Raw genomic sequence first — 14,268 nt, 5'->3', positions numbered from 1 at the left:
TATTTATTTATTTATTTATTTATTTATTTATTTATTATGTATACAATATTCTGTAATGCCTGAAGGCCAGAAGAGGGCATCAGACCTCATTACAGATGGTTGTGAGCCACCATGTGATTGCTGGGAATTGAACTCAGGACCTCTGGAAGAGCAGGCAATGCTCTTAACCTCTGAGCCATCTCTCCAGCCCTGAATTGGCCTTTAAATGTGATGATTTTGTCTCTACTTCCACAGTGCTGGGAATTTTATAAGCAAGCTATCTTTATTTTATTCCTTTTTCCCCCTTTTCTTTTGAGATAGGGTTTCTCTGTGTAGCCCCTGATATCCTGGAACTCTCTTTGTAGACCAGGCTGGCCTCGAACTCAGAGACCCACCTGCCTCTGCCTCCCAAGTGCTGGGATTAAAGGCTTGTGCCACCACCACCTGGTTTAAGCCTATCTTTTTTTTTTTCCATTTGCTTGTTTTTTGAATCAGGGTTTCTCTGTGTAGCTTTGGCTGTTCTGGAACTTGCTCTGTAGACCAGGCTGACCTCGAACTCACAGAGATCCACCTGCCTCTGCCTCCTGAGTGCTGGGACTAATGGTGTGTGCCACCACCGCCTGGCTCTAAGCCTATCTTTTTTTATTGCTGAGGTCTCTAAAGGGTTTCCTGAGGGCCCGAGAAATAGGATGAGGTACAAATGAAGCTGCTTGTTTGAAGAACAACTGATGTGGGTCGGGGTGTGAAGTAGGGTCACCGAGGATCCTTCCACCCCACTCCCCTAGTGAGTGGAGTCTGTGGAATACAGCTCAGAGATTTTCCCCCTGTGGTAGGAGGCCTGGTGCACAGAAAGCAGCCTCTGAGCCAACATCTTCACATCTAGATCAGGGTTTGAGATCCTTGGCTGTGTTTCCATTACTGTGTGGTGTGTGTGTGTGCGCAGTGCAGGGGATCGAACCCAGGACCTTGGGAAGGTTGGGTAAGCACTCTACCACTGAGCTGTCCTTAGCTGGTGTCTCAGAAGAGGACTTTTACCTCTTCAGTTAGGTAGCTGTTATTAATGCCCAGCCTGGTGTTTGTCCTTTTTTTTTTAAAAACAAAAAAGGCAGGATTGGAAACTGGACCTCAGAATCAGTGAGAGAACTTTCTGAGCAGAAAGCCTGCTTGAGTACAGGGGAGGTGATCTAGAGAGGGTGGACTCTCAGGGACCCCCCCCTTCTGAACTTTGTTATAGAGGTATAGGACAATCATAAGAGAAGTTGGGTGCAAGCTAACATTGGGGTTCCGTCACACAGGATGCTGGAAAACTGAAGAAAGGCAGGCGAGGGACATATTAAACTCACTATGAAGCAGGGAGCGATCTTGAACTTCTGATATTTCATTTATTTACTTAGTTATTTAGTGTTTATGTGTTTGGGACCGCGTGTGCCACGCACACGTGTGCAGTTCAAAGGTCAACGTAAACAAGTCCAGTATCTTCTTCCACCGTGTGCGTCCTGGGGCTGGAACTCATGTCGTCAGGCCTGGCGGCAAATATCTTCACGTGTTAGCCATATTGTTGGCTCTAACTTAGGGTCTTTTTGCCTTTACCTCCTGTGTGCCGATACCCCAGACCTTCGCCATCATGCCAAATTTTTGTGATGCGGATGATTGAACCCAGGGCTTCATGCATGCTAGGCAAGCACTCTATCAACCGGGTTGCAGCCCCATCCCCAGCCAATCTTTTCTGAGACCTGAGAAGTAGAGACTAAAAAGGGCTTATAACAGAAAGAAAGGCCATCGCCCAGGCGCCAGGACCAGTAGTTTCATACCCGGCTCATTGATTATACTAATTTAAACCCCACCCACCACCAAAGACACGCCCACCCCAAGGACCTATCAGGAAGACTGAAGCGTGGCCATGGTAATAAGGCTCGGCTGGCTAAGTTAGGCGCTCTGGCTGCTCCCCAGAGCGCAGGGGAGTTGGCGACTTAGTGGCCATGGCGCGCGCTCTGGCGGATCTAGCAGTGGATTTGCAGGTGCCCCGAGTCGTCCCTTGCCCCGATTCGGACTCGGATACAGACTCGGAGGATCCGAGTCTCCGGCGCAGCGCGGGTGGTTTGCACCGATCACAGGTCATCCACAGCGGACACTTCATGGTGTCCTCGCCGCATAGCGACTCGCTGACCCGGCGACGCGACCAGGAGGGGTCCATGGGGGTCACCGACTTCGGGCCGCGCAGCATCGATCCCACACTCACCCGGCTCTTCGAGTGCTTGAGCCTGGCTTACAGGTGAGGGCGGACTGGGGAGCCCGAGTCCCAGCTTTCCGTGGGGGACCGCGCACTGGGACTCTGTTCCCACGATGCTCCGGGGAACTCTGGACACAACCTAGGCATTCTTCCCCTCCCCGGGTCCTGAGCCAGTCTCCTGACCCAAGCTTGTGAATCATTTGCGTTCTATTATCTGCTCGTGGCGCCACTCTCTTGCCCTCCACTCTGCAGGGCCTCTTGCAGTCGGGCCTCTCTCCCTGGTTCTCTGCTTCTGCCCCTAAGAAATGACAGGTGTCCCTCACACTCCCCAAACTATGAGCCATCCCTTGCACTCCCTCCCTCCATTCGTGAGACTCCAGGACTGTTTCATCTATCCTCAGCAGCCCCCGCAAAGTCCCACTCACTTCCCTGCACACTGCAGTTCTCTGGTTATCGCCCTCCTAGCCAGTGTCAACTCATATGGAAACAGTTTCTCGCCCGCTTCCCGATTGCCCGTACGTCGTCTGTTTGGTTTGATTTAGCTTGGTGAGACAGTCTCACTCTGAAGTTCAGGTTGGGTTCGCGTGGAGCTAGGTAACCCAGGCTAGACTCCTTTCTCAGCCTCCCAAATACCGGGATTACGTGCTTGAGCCACCACGCCTGATTTAGAACGCTAAGTCAAGGTTAGCGGGAAGAGGGTGCGCGGGACCCGCCCAGAGCCAGCAGGGGGTGCTGCAGTCCTCCTTGCGTCGAGACTGGGGAAGCCTGGTCGCCCCGAACCAGGGATCTGTGGGAAACTGTAACGCAGCCAGGAACCCCCTGCTATGGCTCAGAGCTCCGGGGCCGCACCCAGCTCCAGCCCCACCTACATGTCCTAGAGGAGGGAGCGAACTGGGGTCCTGGCCTAGTGCCCTGGAGCAAAGTTCCCGGGAGCAGAGGGACCAGGATAAATTATCAACCGAAAGCAATCGGCGAGCAAGGGGGATCTGCCGGCCTTGATCCTTCCTCTGAAAATACCACGCTTCTTCAGCCAGCCTCCTCCCTTTCGTAGAAACGCTGTCCGCTGGCCGTAGACCCTCACCTGTAGCCCCATAAGGGACCTGGAGCAGGGGTGGATTTTGCGGAAGAGCGTGGTCTACCGCGTGGTGGCGGAGCTGCGAGACCCCATTGGCTGGAGGCAGTGTAACCTTGGCCCACATGTTCTGGCCTCAAGCCCAGGTCGTGTTGCAACCTGATAGTTCAGGGCGCTGAGACCAATGTGGAAAGTTCAAATTCCTTGTCCCATTCCCCCTCCCCCGCCCTTGGACATCATGAGACTCCCTGGGAAGAGGGCATTTAAGGTCTCAGAATACCACCAGATGCAGCCCACACTGGGACAGTGCTTTATCTATCAAAGATTCCCAATTATTGTAGTTACATGGGGAAGAGGGGATATCCTTCCCCCTCCCTCTTTCGTGGAGATAGGGTTTGACACTGTAGATCAAGCTAGCCTGGAACTCACTATTCAGCAGAAGCTGGCCTCCTCAAGAGCTGGAATTACAGGCATGAGGAGCCTGTAAGGAGAACCCCACAAAAAGCCTAGGGTTCCCAGGTTCCCCCAAAGGGTCTCCCATTTCCCAACCACTCCCAACTCGGGCTTCCTGCTTTGTCTACATAGCACTCAAGGCTGGCTTGCTGGGTTTCCCAAGTCAGATTATGAGCAGGAGAGGTTATAGGGAAATTGTACTTGGAGGGACAGAACACACTCCCAGAACTGCTCCTTCAGAGGCTAGGGTAGAGAGCGCAGTGTTTCCTCCCCAAGGAGCCAGGACATTAAATTCTCTTAAATGGGGTTCTAAACACCAGGACAGGGGAGGCCAAGTACACAGGAGTCTTTGGTTCTGCACCCTTGGTGAAGGAAAGCACAGAATACGGGCTGGGAGATTAGCTCTGCGAGTGACGGTCTTTGCAGCATCAAAGTGGCTGGAGAGCACGGACTCCATGAAGTTGTCCTCTGACCTCCACCCACCTGCCGGCCATGCACATCCCTCCCAGTAATAAGGAATAAAAACCAAAACAAAAGTAAACACCCCATGCTCAAGCTCAAAGACCATTCGTGGTTGAGCATGCCTGGAATCCCAGAATTCAGACTGAGGAAGGAAGGTCAGGAGGTCAGGGTTAGCCTCTGCTGCATGGAAATTTAAGGTTTGGGCTAGCCCAAGATACATGTCTCAAATAAATAAAAAGATCCTGTCTCAAAGAAGGAAAGAAAGAGAGAGAGTGAAAGAAAGAAAGAAAGAAAGAAAGAGAGCGAGAGAAAGAGAAAGAAAGAAAGAAAGAAAGAAAGAAAGAAAGAAAGAAAGAAAGAAAGAAGAAAGACTTCCAAAGACAACCCCCCTTCCATGATAGGGGTTCTCTGAAGCAAAGGGGTTTTCAGAGGGTGAGAGTCTCCAGAGAGCAGCTAGTGAGGTGGGGCTGGGGCAAGCAGGCAGGGGGTCCAGTGGTGGGTGGATCTGGTCAGTTAGACAGGGAGAAGGGCGCCCTCACAGGCCTGTGTGCTTCACCCTCGCCAAGGAACTTCTGGCACACTGTGTTCCCTGGTTCTGTGGGTGGACGCCCCAGGGAGGACAGCTGTAAAACTTTCAAGAAGGCTCTTGTCTAGGGAGTGCTGGCACGCACGGGTCTGTCATCCCAACACTGCTGGCTGAGGCAGGAGGATGAGGATCCAGACCAGCCTGGGCTGCATAGTGAGTTCCATGTATTAAACTAACTGACAACAAAGAGGGACTGGGGAAGTAGCTCTGTTGGTTAAGTGTTTGCTTGCCTTGGAAGCTTGGGTCCCTGAGTCCAATCCCCAGAACCCCCAGAGAAATGAGCAAGGCTTGCCAGTGTACACTAGCGGTCCTGAGCCCAGAGACAGATGGATGCTTGTGGCTCCAAGGTCGGTCGGCTTTGCTTACTTGGTGGGTGAGTTCCAGGTCAATGAGAATGTCTCAGAAACCAAGGTGGAGCCGGGCAGTGTTGGCACTCAAGAAGCAGAGGCAGACAGATCTCTGTGAGTTCGAGGCCAGGCTGGTCTACAGAGTGAATTCCAGGACAGCCAGGGCTACGCAGAGAAACTCTGTCTCGGCAAACAACAACAACAAAACCCCAAGGTGGAGAGCATCTCAGGAGCAATATTTAAGATAGTCCTCTGGTCTCCACAAGCCTAACCCTCCCTTTCCTCTCCCCTTCCCTCCTCTGAGATTTTCTGTTTTTTCCCCATTACTCACAACTTTTGAACCTTGGCCCTAGAATTTTTTTTTTTAACCAGACCAGTCTCTTCCCCTCACATGCATCCAACCAAATCCTTTCCTTTTGGCTTGATCTTATCACAGACTCATTGCCCTCAGCCTAGGCTACCAACCCTCTGAGGGAACTGGAGGCCGGACAGCAGAAGGCTGAGCGAAACCTAACGGTTGCTGGGTTACAGACAAGGGGCCACAAACTCAGGAGTGTCCCCCTTCACCCCACACCACCAAAGAAGCTGCCCCAGGAAGAATCCATGTCCCCCACCCAATCACGTTGCCTTACTGGACAGATGGTATTTATCTAGCTCTGGGAGGTAGGGGGCCAGCCATCAGGCTAGGGGTGGCCTGTTTGGGTAATGAAGCCTGTTGTGTTCTGAGGTGGCAACCCCTCCACCCCACATCCTCCACCCTGGCAGCCACCATTAACCAAAAACAAATACTGGAGCTGGGAGACCAGAAAGGAGAGGAGGCCCAATGACCCATGTACTCAGGGCAGTACAGGAAGAAAGAAAAAAACAAATCAAGTGGCCATCTACCCACCGCTTACCCAGATCATGAGGGGAGTCACCAGGAGAGTAGGCCTGACTTTTTGTGTGCATATATTGTTCTGAGGATGGAATCCAGGTCTTGTCCAGTTCCTCGGCAAGCTCTCCGTCACCAACCCACATCCCCAGCCCCTCAGTGGGGGATTCTAGAAAGTCTCCTATAGCAGAGCCACACCCCCAAACCCAGCCTGTCTTTCTGAAAAGCTAATTCTTTTTTTTAAATATAAAAAATTCATTTATTTATTATATACAGTATTCTGCCTACATGCATGTATGCATGCATGACAGAAGAGGGCACTAGACCTCTTTACAGATGGTTGTGAGCCACCATGTGGTGGCTAGGAATTGAACCCAGGTTCTCTGGAAGAGCAGCCAGGGCTCTTAACAACTGAGCCATCATCTCTCCAGTCTCTGGAAGGCTCTTCGGAGCCTCCCTGAGCAAGAAGTGAAAACAGATCAAAATGGCTTGGATGCAAGCTTGGCTTATAGACAATGAAGAAGGAAGGGATAAGGGTGAGGTGGGGAGGTGTCCAAGATCTTTATCATCTTCATCCTCTCGGGTCAGCTTCCAGGCGGTGATAATGTGGCCTGTTCTCAGAGGGACCTTTGGAGCTGAAGTCATTACCTACGTTCAACTCCTTCCCACTGTGTGCTCTGTGGAGCCCTAGGTTATGGTCAAGATTAAGATTCTGTTTCCATGCTGTCTTCCTTTGGCCAAATGATTCTTTCCATTATGCTACTGGGACAAAGGCATGGCTTTCTGTAGACCTCTAGATGGCCACACATGTGCTGTGGGCACACGGGCACTTCCTTCTTATCCAGGCAAACTGTCCTTCTTCCCCTAAGTCTCTTATGGGCAGACAGACCTATGGGAGCCCATGTGACTGGCAAGCAAAAAGGGACTGGAAGCGAGGCATGGGGATACACACAATAAATCTCATCACTCAGGAGGCAGAAGCAGACACATCTCTGTGAGTTCAAGGCCAGCCTGGTCTACATAGTGAGTTCTAGGCCAGCCAGGGCTACATCCTTACTATGTCCCTTTGGGAATGACTCTTTTCCTCCCTGACCGTCAGGAAGGCCATTTCATCCTATCTCTCAGAAGTGGATATTTGGAGCTAGAGAGATGGCTTGGTTGGTTAGGAGGATTCACTGATCTTTCAGAGGATCCAGGTTTGGTCCCTGGAACCCACATGGCAATTCATAGTTATCTGTAACTCCAGTCCCAGGGAATCTGATGCCATCTTCAGGGCTCTTAGGGGCACCAGGCATGCAAGTGGCATAGGTAGACACTCATACACATAAAATAAATATCAATAAAACCTCTTATTTTAAAATAAGATGTAAGAAATTGATATTAAAGCCAGGCGGTGGTGGCGAACACCTTTAATCCCAGCACCTGGGAGGTAAAGGCAGGCGGATCTCTGTGAGTTCGAAGCCAGCCTGGTCTACAGTTCCAGGACAGGCCCCAAAGGTACAGAGAAACCCTGTCTCAAAAAACCAAATAAATAAAATGCAAAAAAAAAATAGGTATGAGAAGCTTGACATAGTAGTGCACACTTGTAATCCCAGCACTCTGGAGGCAGAGGCAGGAGGATCAGGAGTTCAAGGCCGGCCTTGGCTATGTATCAAGCCCAACATTACACACTCGAGACTTACTCTATGCTATCTGAAGACTAGGAAACCCCTCTCAAAGACAAAAGAAGGGGAGAGATATGCGAGCCTTTCATGATGGAGCACACCTCCTATAACTGCAGTACTGAGGGTTAAGGATGCTGAGGCAGAGGATTTCTTGCTTTTTTAAAAAGCTTTTTATTAGCCTATATTAATTTATACACCTTTATGGCGTTTTATACACGTGTATAATGTATTTGGATTTCACCCTCCTGTCCTCACCCACTGCAGCTCACATCCTTCCTCTTCTTAGTTCCCTTCTATTTTCATGTCTTACTTTTATGGGGAGGGATTCCCTGTGTAGCCAGGGCTGTCCTGACACTCACTCTGTAGCCCAGGCTGGCCTTGAACTCAGAGACCCACCTGCCTCTGCCTCCCAAGTGCTGGGATTAAAGGCCTGTGCCACTGCCCAGCGTCAAATCTTACAATTTTAAATAACTATTGTGTGTGTGCTTGGGGAGTGAATGCCTTGGCGTGGTGGTCATAGGACAACTTGTTGGGGTCTTTTCTATAGCCCTCCACCATGTAGGTCATGGGGATCAGACTCAGGTCACCAGGCTTGACAGCAAGCACCCTTACCTTCTTATCTGCTGAGCTGTCTAACTGGCCCTCACGCCTTTTCCTGTTGTTATCTAGAGGGTTTAGGGTGACTATAGCTTCATGACTGAAGGGTTATTTGTAGGAGCATGGGCTTCCTACCAGTGTCTTTACAGCTTCAGAGACCGTCTCACCCTCTACCAGCAGCTGCCAACTGCCTATAGATTCTTATAGGGGGCCTCTAGAGTCCTCCTCAGGGAGGGGTGGGGCCTCTAGAGTCCTCCTCAGGGAGGGGTGGGGCCTCTAGAGTCCTCCTCAGGGAGGGGTGGGGCCATTAGAACCCTCCTCAGGGAGGGGTGGAATCTCTAGAGTCCTCCTCGGAGAGGGGTGGGGCCTCTAGTGTCCTTCTTGGGGAGGGGTGGGATCTTTAGGGTCTCTCTGACCAGGAGGCACTGTAATTTCTAATTCCAGGCCAGTCTGGACTATCTATAGAAATTGTTGGGCTGCTGGGCAGTGGTGGTAATCCCAGCACTCGGGAGGCAGAGGCAGGTGGATCTCTGTGAGTTTGAGGCCAGCTTGGTCTACAGAGCAAGTTCCAAGGCAGGCTTCAAAAGCTATAGAGAAACCCTGTCTGGGGAGGAGAAACCCTGTCTGGGGAGGGAGGAGGACAAAAAAAAAGAAGGAAGGAAGAATGGAAGAAAGGGAGAGAGAGAGAGAGAAAGAGAGAGAGGGAGGGAGGGAGGGAGGGAGGGAGGAAGGAAGGAAGGAAGGAAGGAAGATTCTTGGGCTGCAGCAATGGCTTAGTGGGCAAGAGCACTGCCTGCTCTTCCAGGGACCCAGGTTCAATTCCCAGCACCTACATGGCAGCTCACAACTGTCTGAAACTACAGTTCCAGGAAATTTGACACCCTCACACAGACAAATGTACAGGCAAGACACCATTGCACGGAAAATAAAAACAAATCTTAAAAAAAAAAACCCCTTCCTCATCTACATGTGTGCAAGCACGCGCCTGCACACACACACACACACACACACACACACACACACACGCTTGATGTGAAAGTTCTCCTCCTTGAGGCCAATGGACAGCATTACTCTGAAGACAGTTGGTAAGAAGTGGGAGGAGATAACCAATAGACACAGAGTGGGGTCTGGATGGCTATTTGTAAGGTTTCAAGCCTATTAGATTATAGACAGGATTTGGGGATCCTGGGGACATTCCAGCCATAGTTAGACGGCTGCTGTTGAAATGCTTCCATCTTCTCTCTCCCTGCCACACTCTGATCTCCCTCTCTCCGTCTCCAATAGTGGCAAGCTGGTTTCTCCCAAGTGGAAGAACTTCAAAGGCCTCAAATTGCTGTGTCGGGACAAGATCCGCCTCAACAATGCCATCTGGAGGGCCTGGTACATTCAGTGTGAGTGGGCACCATGGGTCCCTTGGGGTTGGGAGGGTTCCTTCAAGCCAAAGGGCTCCATTCCTAGAACCCAGAGCCAGCTCCTGCAGAGTGCACAACGTGAGCATTGTAGAGAAAGTGAGCTCTCAGTGCAAGGACCCTTGAGCATCCTCCGGCCTTCAGAAGGTCTTGAGGAACTTGTGCCAAATGGCACTTTTTTTTTCTTTAGTTTTTCGAGACAGGGTTTCTCTGTAGCTTTGGAGTATGTCCTAGAACTAACTCTTGTAGACCAGGCTCAAACTCACAGAAATCCACCTGCCTCTGCCTCCCAAGTGCTGGGATTAAAGGCTTTTGCCACCACCACCCAGTAAATGGTCACTTTTTTTTTTTTTTATTTGTTTATTATATATGCAATATTCTGTCTTCGTGTATGCCTGAAGGCCAGAAGAGGGCACCAGACCTCATTACAGATGGTTGTGAGCCACCATGTGGTTGCTGGGAATTGAACTCAGGACCTTTGGAAGAGTAGGCAGCGTTCTTAACCTCTGAGCCATCTCCTCAGCCCCCCCAAAGGTCACTTTCTAAGGTGAGACAAGGACAAGATACAGCCGAGGGCACTTTGAAAGCTCTGAAGGAGGCGGCCGTGGATGCTAATTCAAGACTCTTGACGTAGTCACCAGCCCCTTCACTAAGTAAACTACTTGAGATTCTCTGGAAAAGAAGCCAGTTAGAACCAGAGCTCAGTGGTAAAGCACCTGCCTAGAATCCCCCAGTGAGGGGCTGGGTCTCAGTGGTAAAGCACCTGCCTAGAATCCCCCAGTGAGGGGCTGGGGCTCAGTGGTGGAGCCCCTGCCTGGAATCCCCCAGTGAGGGTCTAGGGGAGTCATCCAGTGGTAAAATGTCTGCCTAGAATCCATCAACAAGTGAGGGGCTGGAGATGTGGGTCAACAGTAATACACTTACTTATAATGTTCAAGTCCCTGGGTTCCATTTCCAGCACCACAAAAAGGGGACCTGTGGGGGCATTTACATACCCCACTGGTCCGATTGCAATGCTTAGTAAATGGAGAAAATCTTGCACAGATCAGCCTTTCTCTGTGTAGCCCTCCCTGGCTGTCCTGGAACTCCGCCAAAGACCAGGCTGACCTCGAACTCTGAGATGTGCCTGCTTCTGCCTCCCAAGTGCTGGAATTAAAGGCATGCACCACTACTACCCAGCACCACCAGCTGTTCACTGAACATCCTGTAGGTACCTGGTGTGATTTAGGCAGATGTCGGGGTGGGGGTGGGGAACAGGACTTATGTCACTCAGACAGGTGTCTTGTCTCTGCTTCTTGGCTGCTTGACTTCAAGCAAGTCAATAGGTTAGCCTCTTTGAACCATGTCCCTGTCTATCCAATGATGGCGGATCTGCTAAAGACAGATACAAGAGGGCCTAACAGCCGGGCGGTGGTGGCGCACGCCTTTAATCCCAGCACTCGGGAGGCAGAGGCAGGCGGATCTCTGTGAGTTCGAGACCAGCCTGGTCTACAGAGCTAGTTCCAGGACAGGCTCCAAAGCCATAGAGAAACCCTGTCTCGGAAAAAAAAAAAAAAAAAAAAAAAACAAGAGGGCCTAACACTAAGATGAGGTTCAGTGAATAATATATCCAGAGGAGGTTACAGTCGTGTATTTGGGGACAGCCCCTCTGTGGCAAGACAATAGAATCATAGGCTGTGCTGGGCTGGGAACACAGCCCTAGAGAAATACAATTGTTTTAGTCGTCTCTGCTGGCCCGCTGGATCCCATCCAAGCAGAAGGGGACTGTGAGACTCTGGGTTGTTGACTCATGTGCCCAACACTTGAATAAATTATCTTGTTTAAGATCCAAAGGCAGCCAGGTATGGTGATGCACTGTAGAGGCAGAGGCAGGAGGATCTCAGTGAGTGTGTCTGCATAGTGAGTTTCAGACCAGCCAGGTCTACATGGTGAGACCCTGTCACAAACAAGAAGGAAGAGGAGGGAGCAGTGGGGGCTGTGGCAGCGGATGTGGCAGGATCAAACTTGGGGGTCGATAGCAGAGGGGCCTTCTTCATCCAGTCCACTGTGTAGCAAGGTTCAAACCACCCTGAGCTACTGAAATCCTATCTGAAACAGATGTGGGGGCATCAGGACACATTCCCAGGGAGAGTTTTCAGACCCCCCCCCCCTTCTCAGTTGTATAGTATCCTGCACTAGGGAACGCCCAAGTGAAGGAGGGGGTGTGGCTCAGCAGCAGAGCACTTGCCTAGATGCCCCCAGTGACGCGCACGGAACTACAAGCTTTTTGCACGGCTTCTCTGTGTCGTGTCACTGAGAAGTTATCTGATGGGATCTGGGCGAATTAGGAAGCTATAAAGCCAGGGTGGGGAGGGAGGAGTCTCCCCACCTTGGTGTTCTCTTTTCATGCTAAAACTAGAGGGGCAAAAGTGCGCTGTTGGCGCCGCAGAGGTTAATTCATCTTTTCCTTTGCTCCCTTCCTTCCCCCTCCCTCTATTTCTTTCTGTGTGTCTATGCAGGTGTACATGTGTATACAGGCAAAGGTCCTACCTTAGCTGTTATTCTGTCTCATCGCCACAAACAAAGTAGATGAGGCTTAGCTGGGCGGTGGTGGTGCACAACTTTACACCCAGCGGGAGGCAGAGTCAGGCAGATCTCTGAGAGTTTGAGGCCAGCTGGTCTACAGAGTTCTAGGACAGGCTCTAAAGCTACAGCAAACCCTGTCCCAAAGAAACAACAAACAAACAAACAAACAAAAAAGCAGGGTCTCCGTACCCAGGGTTAGACTTGAATTCAGTGTACAACCAAAGGTGACCTTGAACTCCTGAGCTTCTTCCTTTCTGTGCCTCCTGAGTGCAGGCTGAACGGAGAAGCACCACCACACCTGTTTTCTTTCCTTTCTCTCTTCTCTTCTTCCGGCTCCTCTTTTATTTATTTGTTTGTTTGTTTATTTATTTATTATGCATACAGGGTTCTGCCTGCTTGTGAGCCTGCAGGCCAGAAGAGGGCACGACATCTTATTACCGATGGTTGGGTATGGCTCAGTGGTAGAGTACCTGCCTAGAATTCCCCAGGGAGGGGCTGGAGTGTGGGTTAGTGGTAGAGCACCTGCCTAGAATTCCCCAATGAAGGGTTGTGGGCTGTGGCTCAGTGGTAGATCCCCTGCTTAGAATCCCCAGAGAGGCGCTGGGCTGTGTGGTTGGCAGGGTTTAGCAGTATCACACTTGCAAAGTATTCAAGAGGCCCCTAGGTTCAATATTCAACATTACAATCAATAAATAAATTTGAAAAATTCAGGAGCTGGAAAGCCAGGTGGGCTTGGCTTTGCCCCCTCTTAAGGTTCTGGGGCTGAAGAGATGGATTAGTGGTTAAGAGAACCTGCTGCTTTTGTAAAGGACTCGGTTGGGTTTCTAGTACCCACAGTGACTCCCAACCATTTACAACTCCAGTTTCAGAGGATCTGATGCCCTCTTCTGCCCTGCACAGGAACCAGGCACACACATGCACACATACAGGGGAAACACTCTGACCTCCACAGGAGGCAAGCGCGCGTGCGCGCACGCACACACACACACACACACACACACACGAAAAACTCTGACCTCCACAGGAACCACACTCTGACTTTCACAGGTGCCAGGTGCACACGCACACACACACACACAAGGGAAACACTCTGACCTCCACAGGAGCCAAGCACGTGTGTGCGCGCGCACACACACACGCGCGCGCGAAAAACTCTGACCTCCACAGGAACCACACTCTGACTTCCACAGGTGCCAGGTGCACACACACACACACACACACACACAAGGGAAACACTCTGACCTCCACAGGTGCCAGGTGCACGCGCACACACACACACACACACACACACACACACACACACACACACACGGGAAAAACTCTGACCTCCACAGTCCACAGGAACCACACTCTGACTTCCACAGTAGCCAGGCACACACACACACACACACACACACACACACACACACGGGAGACATTTATACATGCAAAATAAAATAGATAAACCTTTAAAAGATTTTTAAGTTCCTTAAAAGGTGGCTGTGATGATGTAGGCCTGTAATTTCAGTTACTCTACAGGCTGAGGCAGGAGGATGACCAGTTAAATTCCATCTGAACTGCACAGGACTACTGTATAAAAACAAAACAAAACTATATAAAAGAGGGCAGGCCAAATGACTTGGCGGATAAAGGTGTTTTCCCCACTGAGGCTGATGATCTGAATTGGGTTCCCTGGACCCATATGAAGATAGAAGGAGAGAACCAACCCCAGAAAGTCCTTTTCTGACTCCTACACGTGTGCCTCCTTAGCACACAAAATAAAGAAATGTAATAAGAATCTAAAACATTGAGCCGGGCAGTGGTGGCACACACCTTTAGTCCCAGCACTTGGGAGGCAGAGGCAGATGGATCTCTGTGAGTTCCAGGCCAGCCTGGTCTACAAGAGCCAGTTCCAGGACAGCCAAGATTGTTACAAAGAGAAACCCTGTCTTAAAAAACGAAACAAAACAAAAATCTAAAACATCATAATAGTAGCAAAGTTGTGGATGTAGCTCAGCGGTAGAGGCTCTAAATTCTTTTTATTTTTTATTTTT

At 50.5% G+C, this 14,268-nt stretch overlaps 1 protein-coding gene across 2 annotated transcripts in view; it reads left to right on the top strand.

The window, feature by feature from the left end:
• The first annotated feature begins 1,943 nt into the window (after positions 1–1,943).
• Mlxipl (MLX interacting protein like) overlaps positions 1,944–14,268 on the top strand; it is a 34,924-nt gene continuing 22,599 nt past the window's right edge. For both annotated transcript variants that reach the window (XM_005344635.2, XM_005344634.2), the window contains exons 1-2: positions 1,944–2,251; positions 9,546–9,652. In XM_005344635.2, the coding sequence (XP_005344692.1) occupies positions 1,959–2,251; positions 9,546–9,652 (400 nt within the window). In that variant the 5' untranslated portion in view covers positions 1,944–1,958. The remainder of the gene's footprint in view (positions 2,252–9,545; positions 9,653–14,268) is intronic.

The sequence above is a fragment of the Microtus ochrogaster genome, chromosome 2 (genome assembly GCF_000317375.1).
Source record: "Microtus ochrogaster isolate Prairie Vole_2 chromosome 2, MicOch1.0, whole genome shotgun sequence".
Classification (NCBI taxonomy): domain Eukaryota; kingdom Metazoa; phylum Chordata; class Mammalia; order Rodentia; family Cricetidae; genus Microtus; species Microtus ochrogaster.
This window is presented reverse-complemented; position numbering and strand designations above follow the sequence as displayed.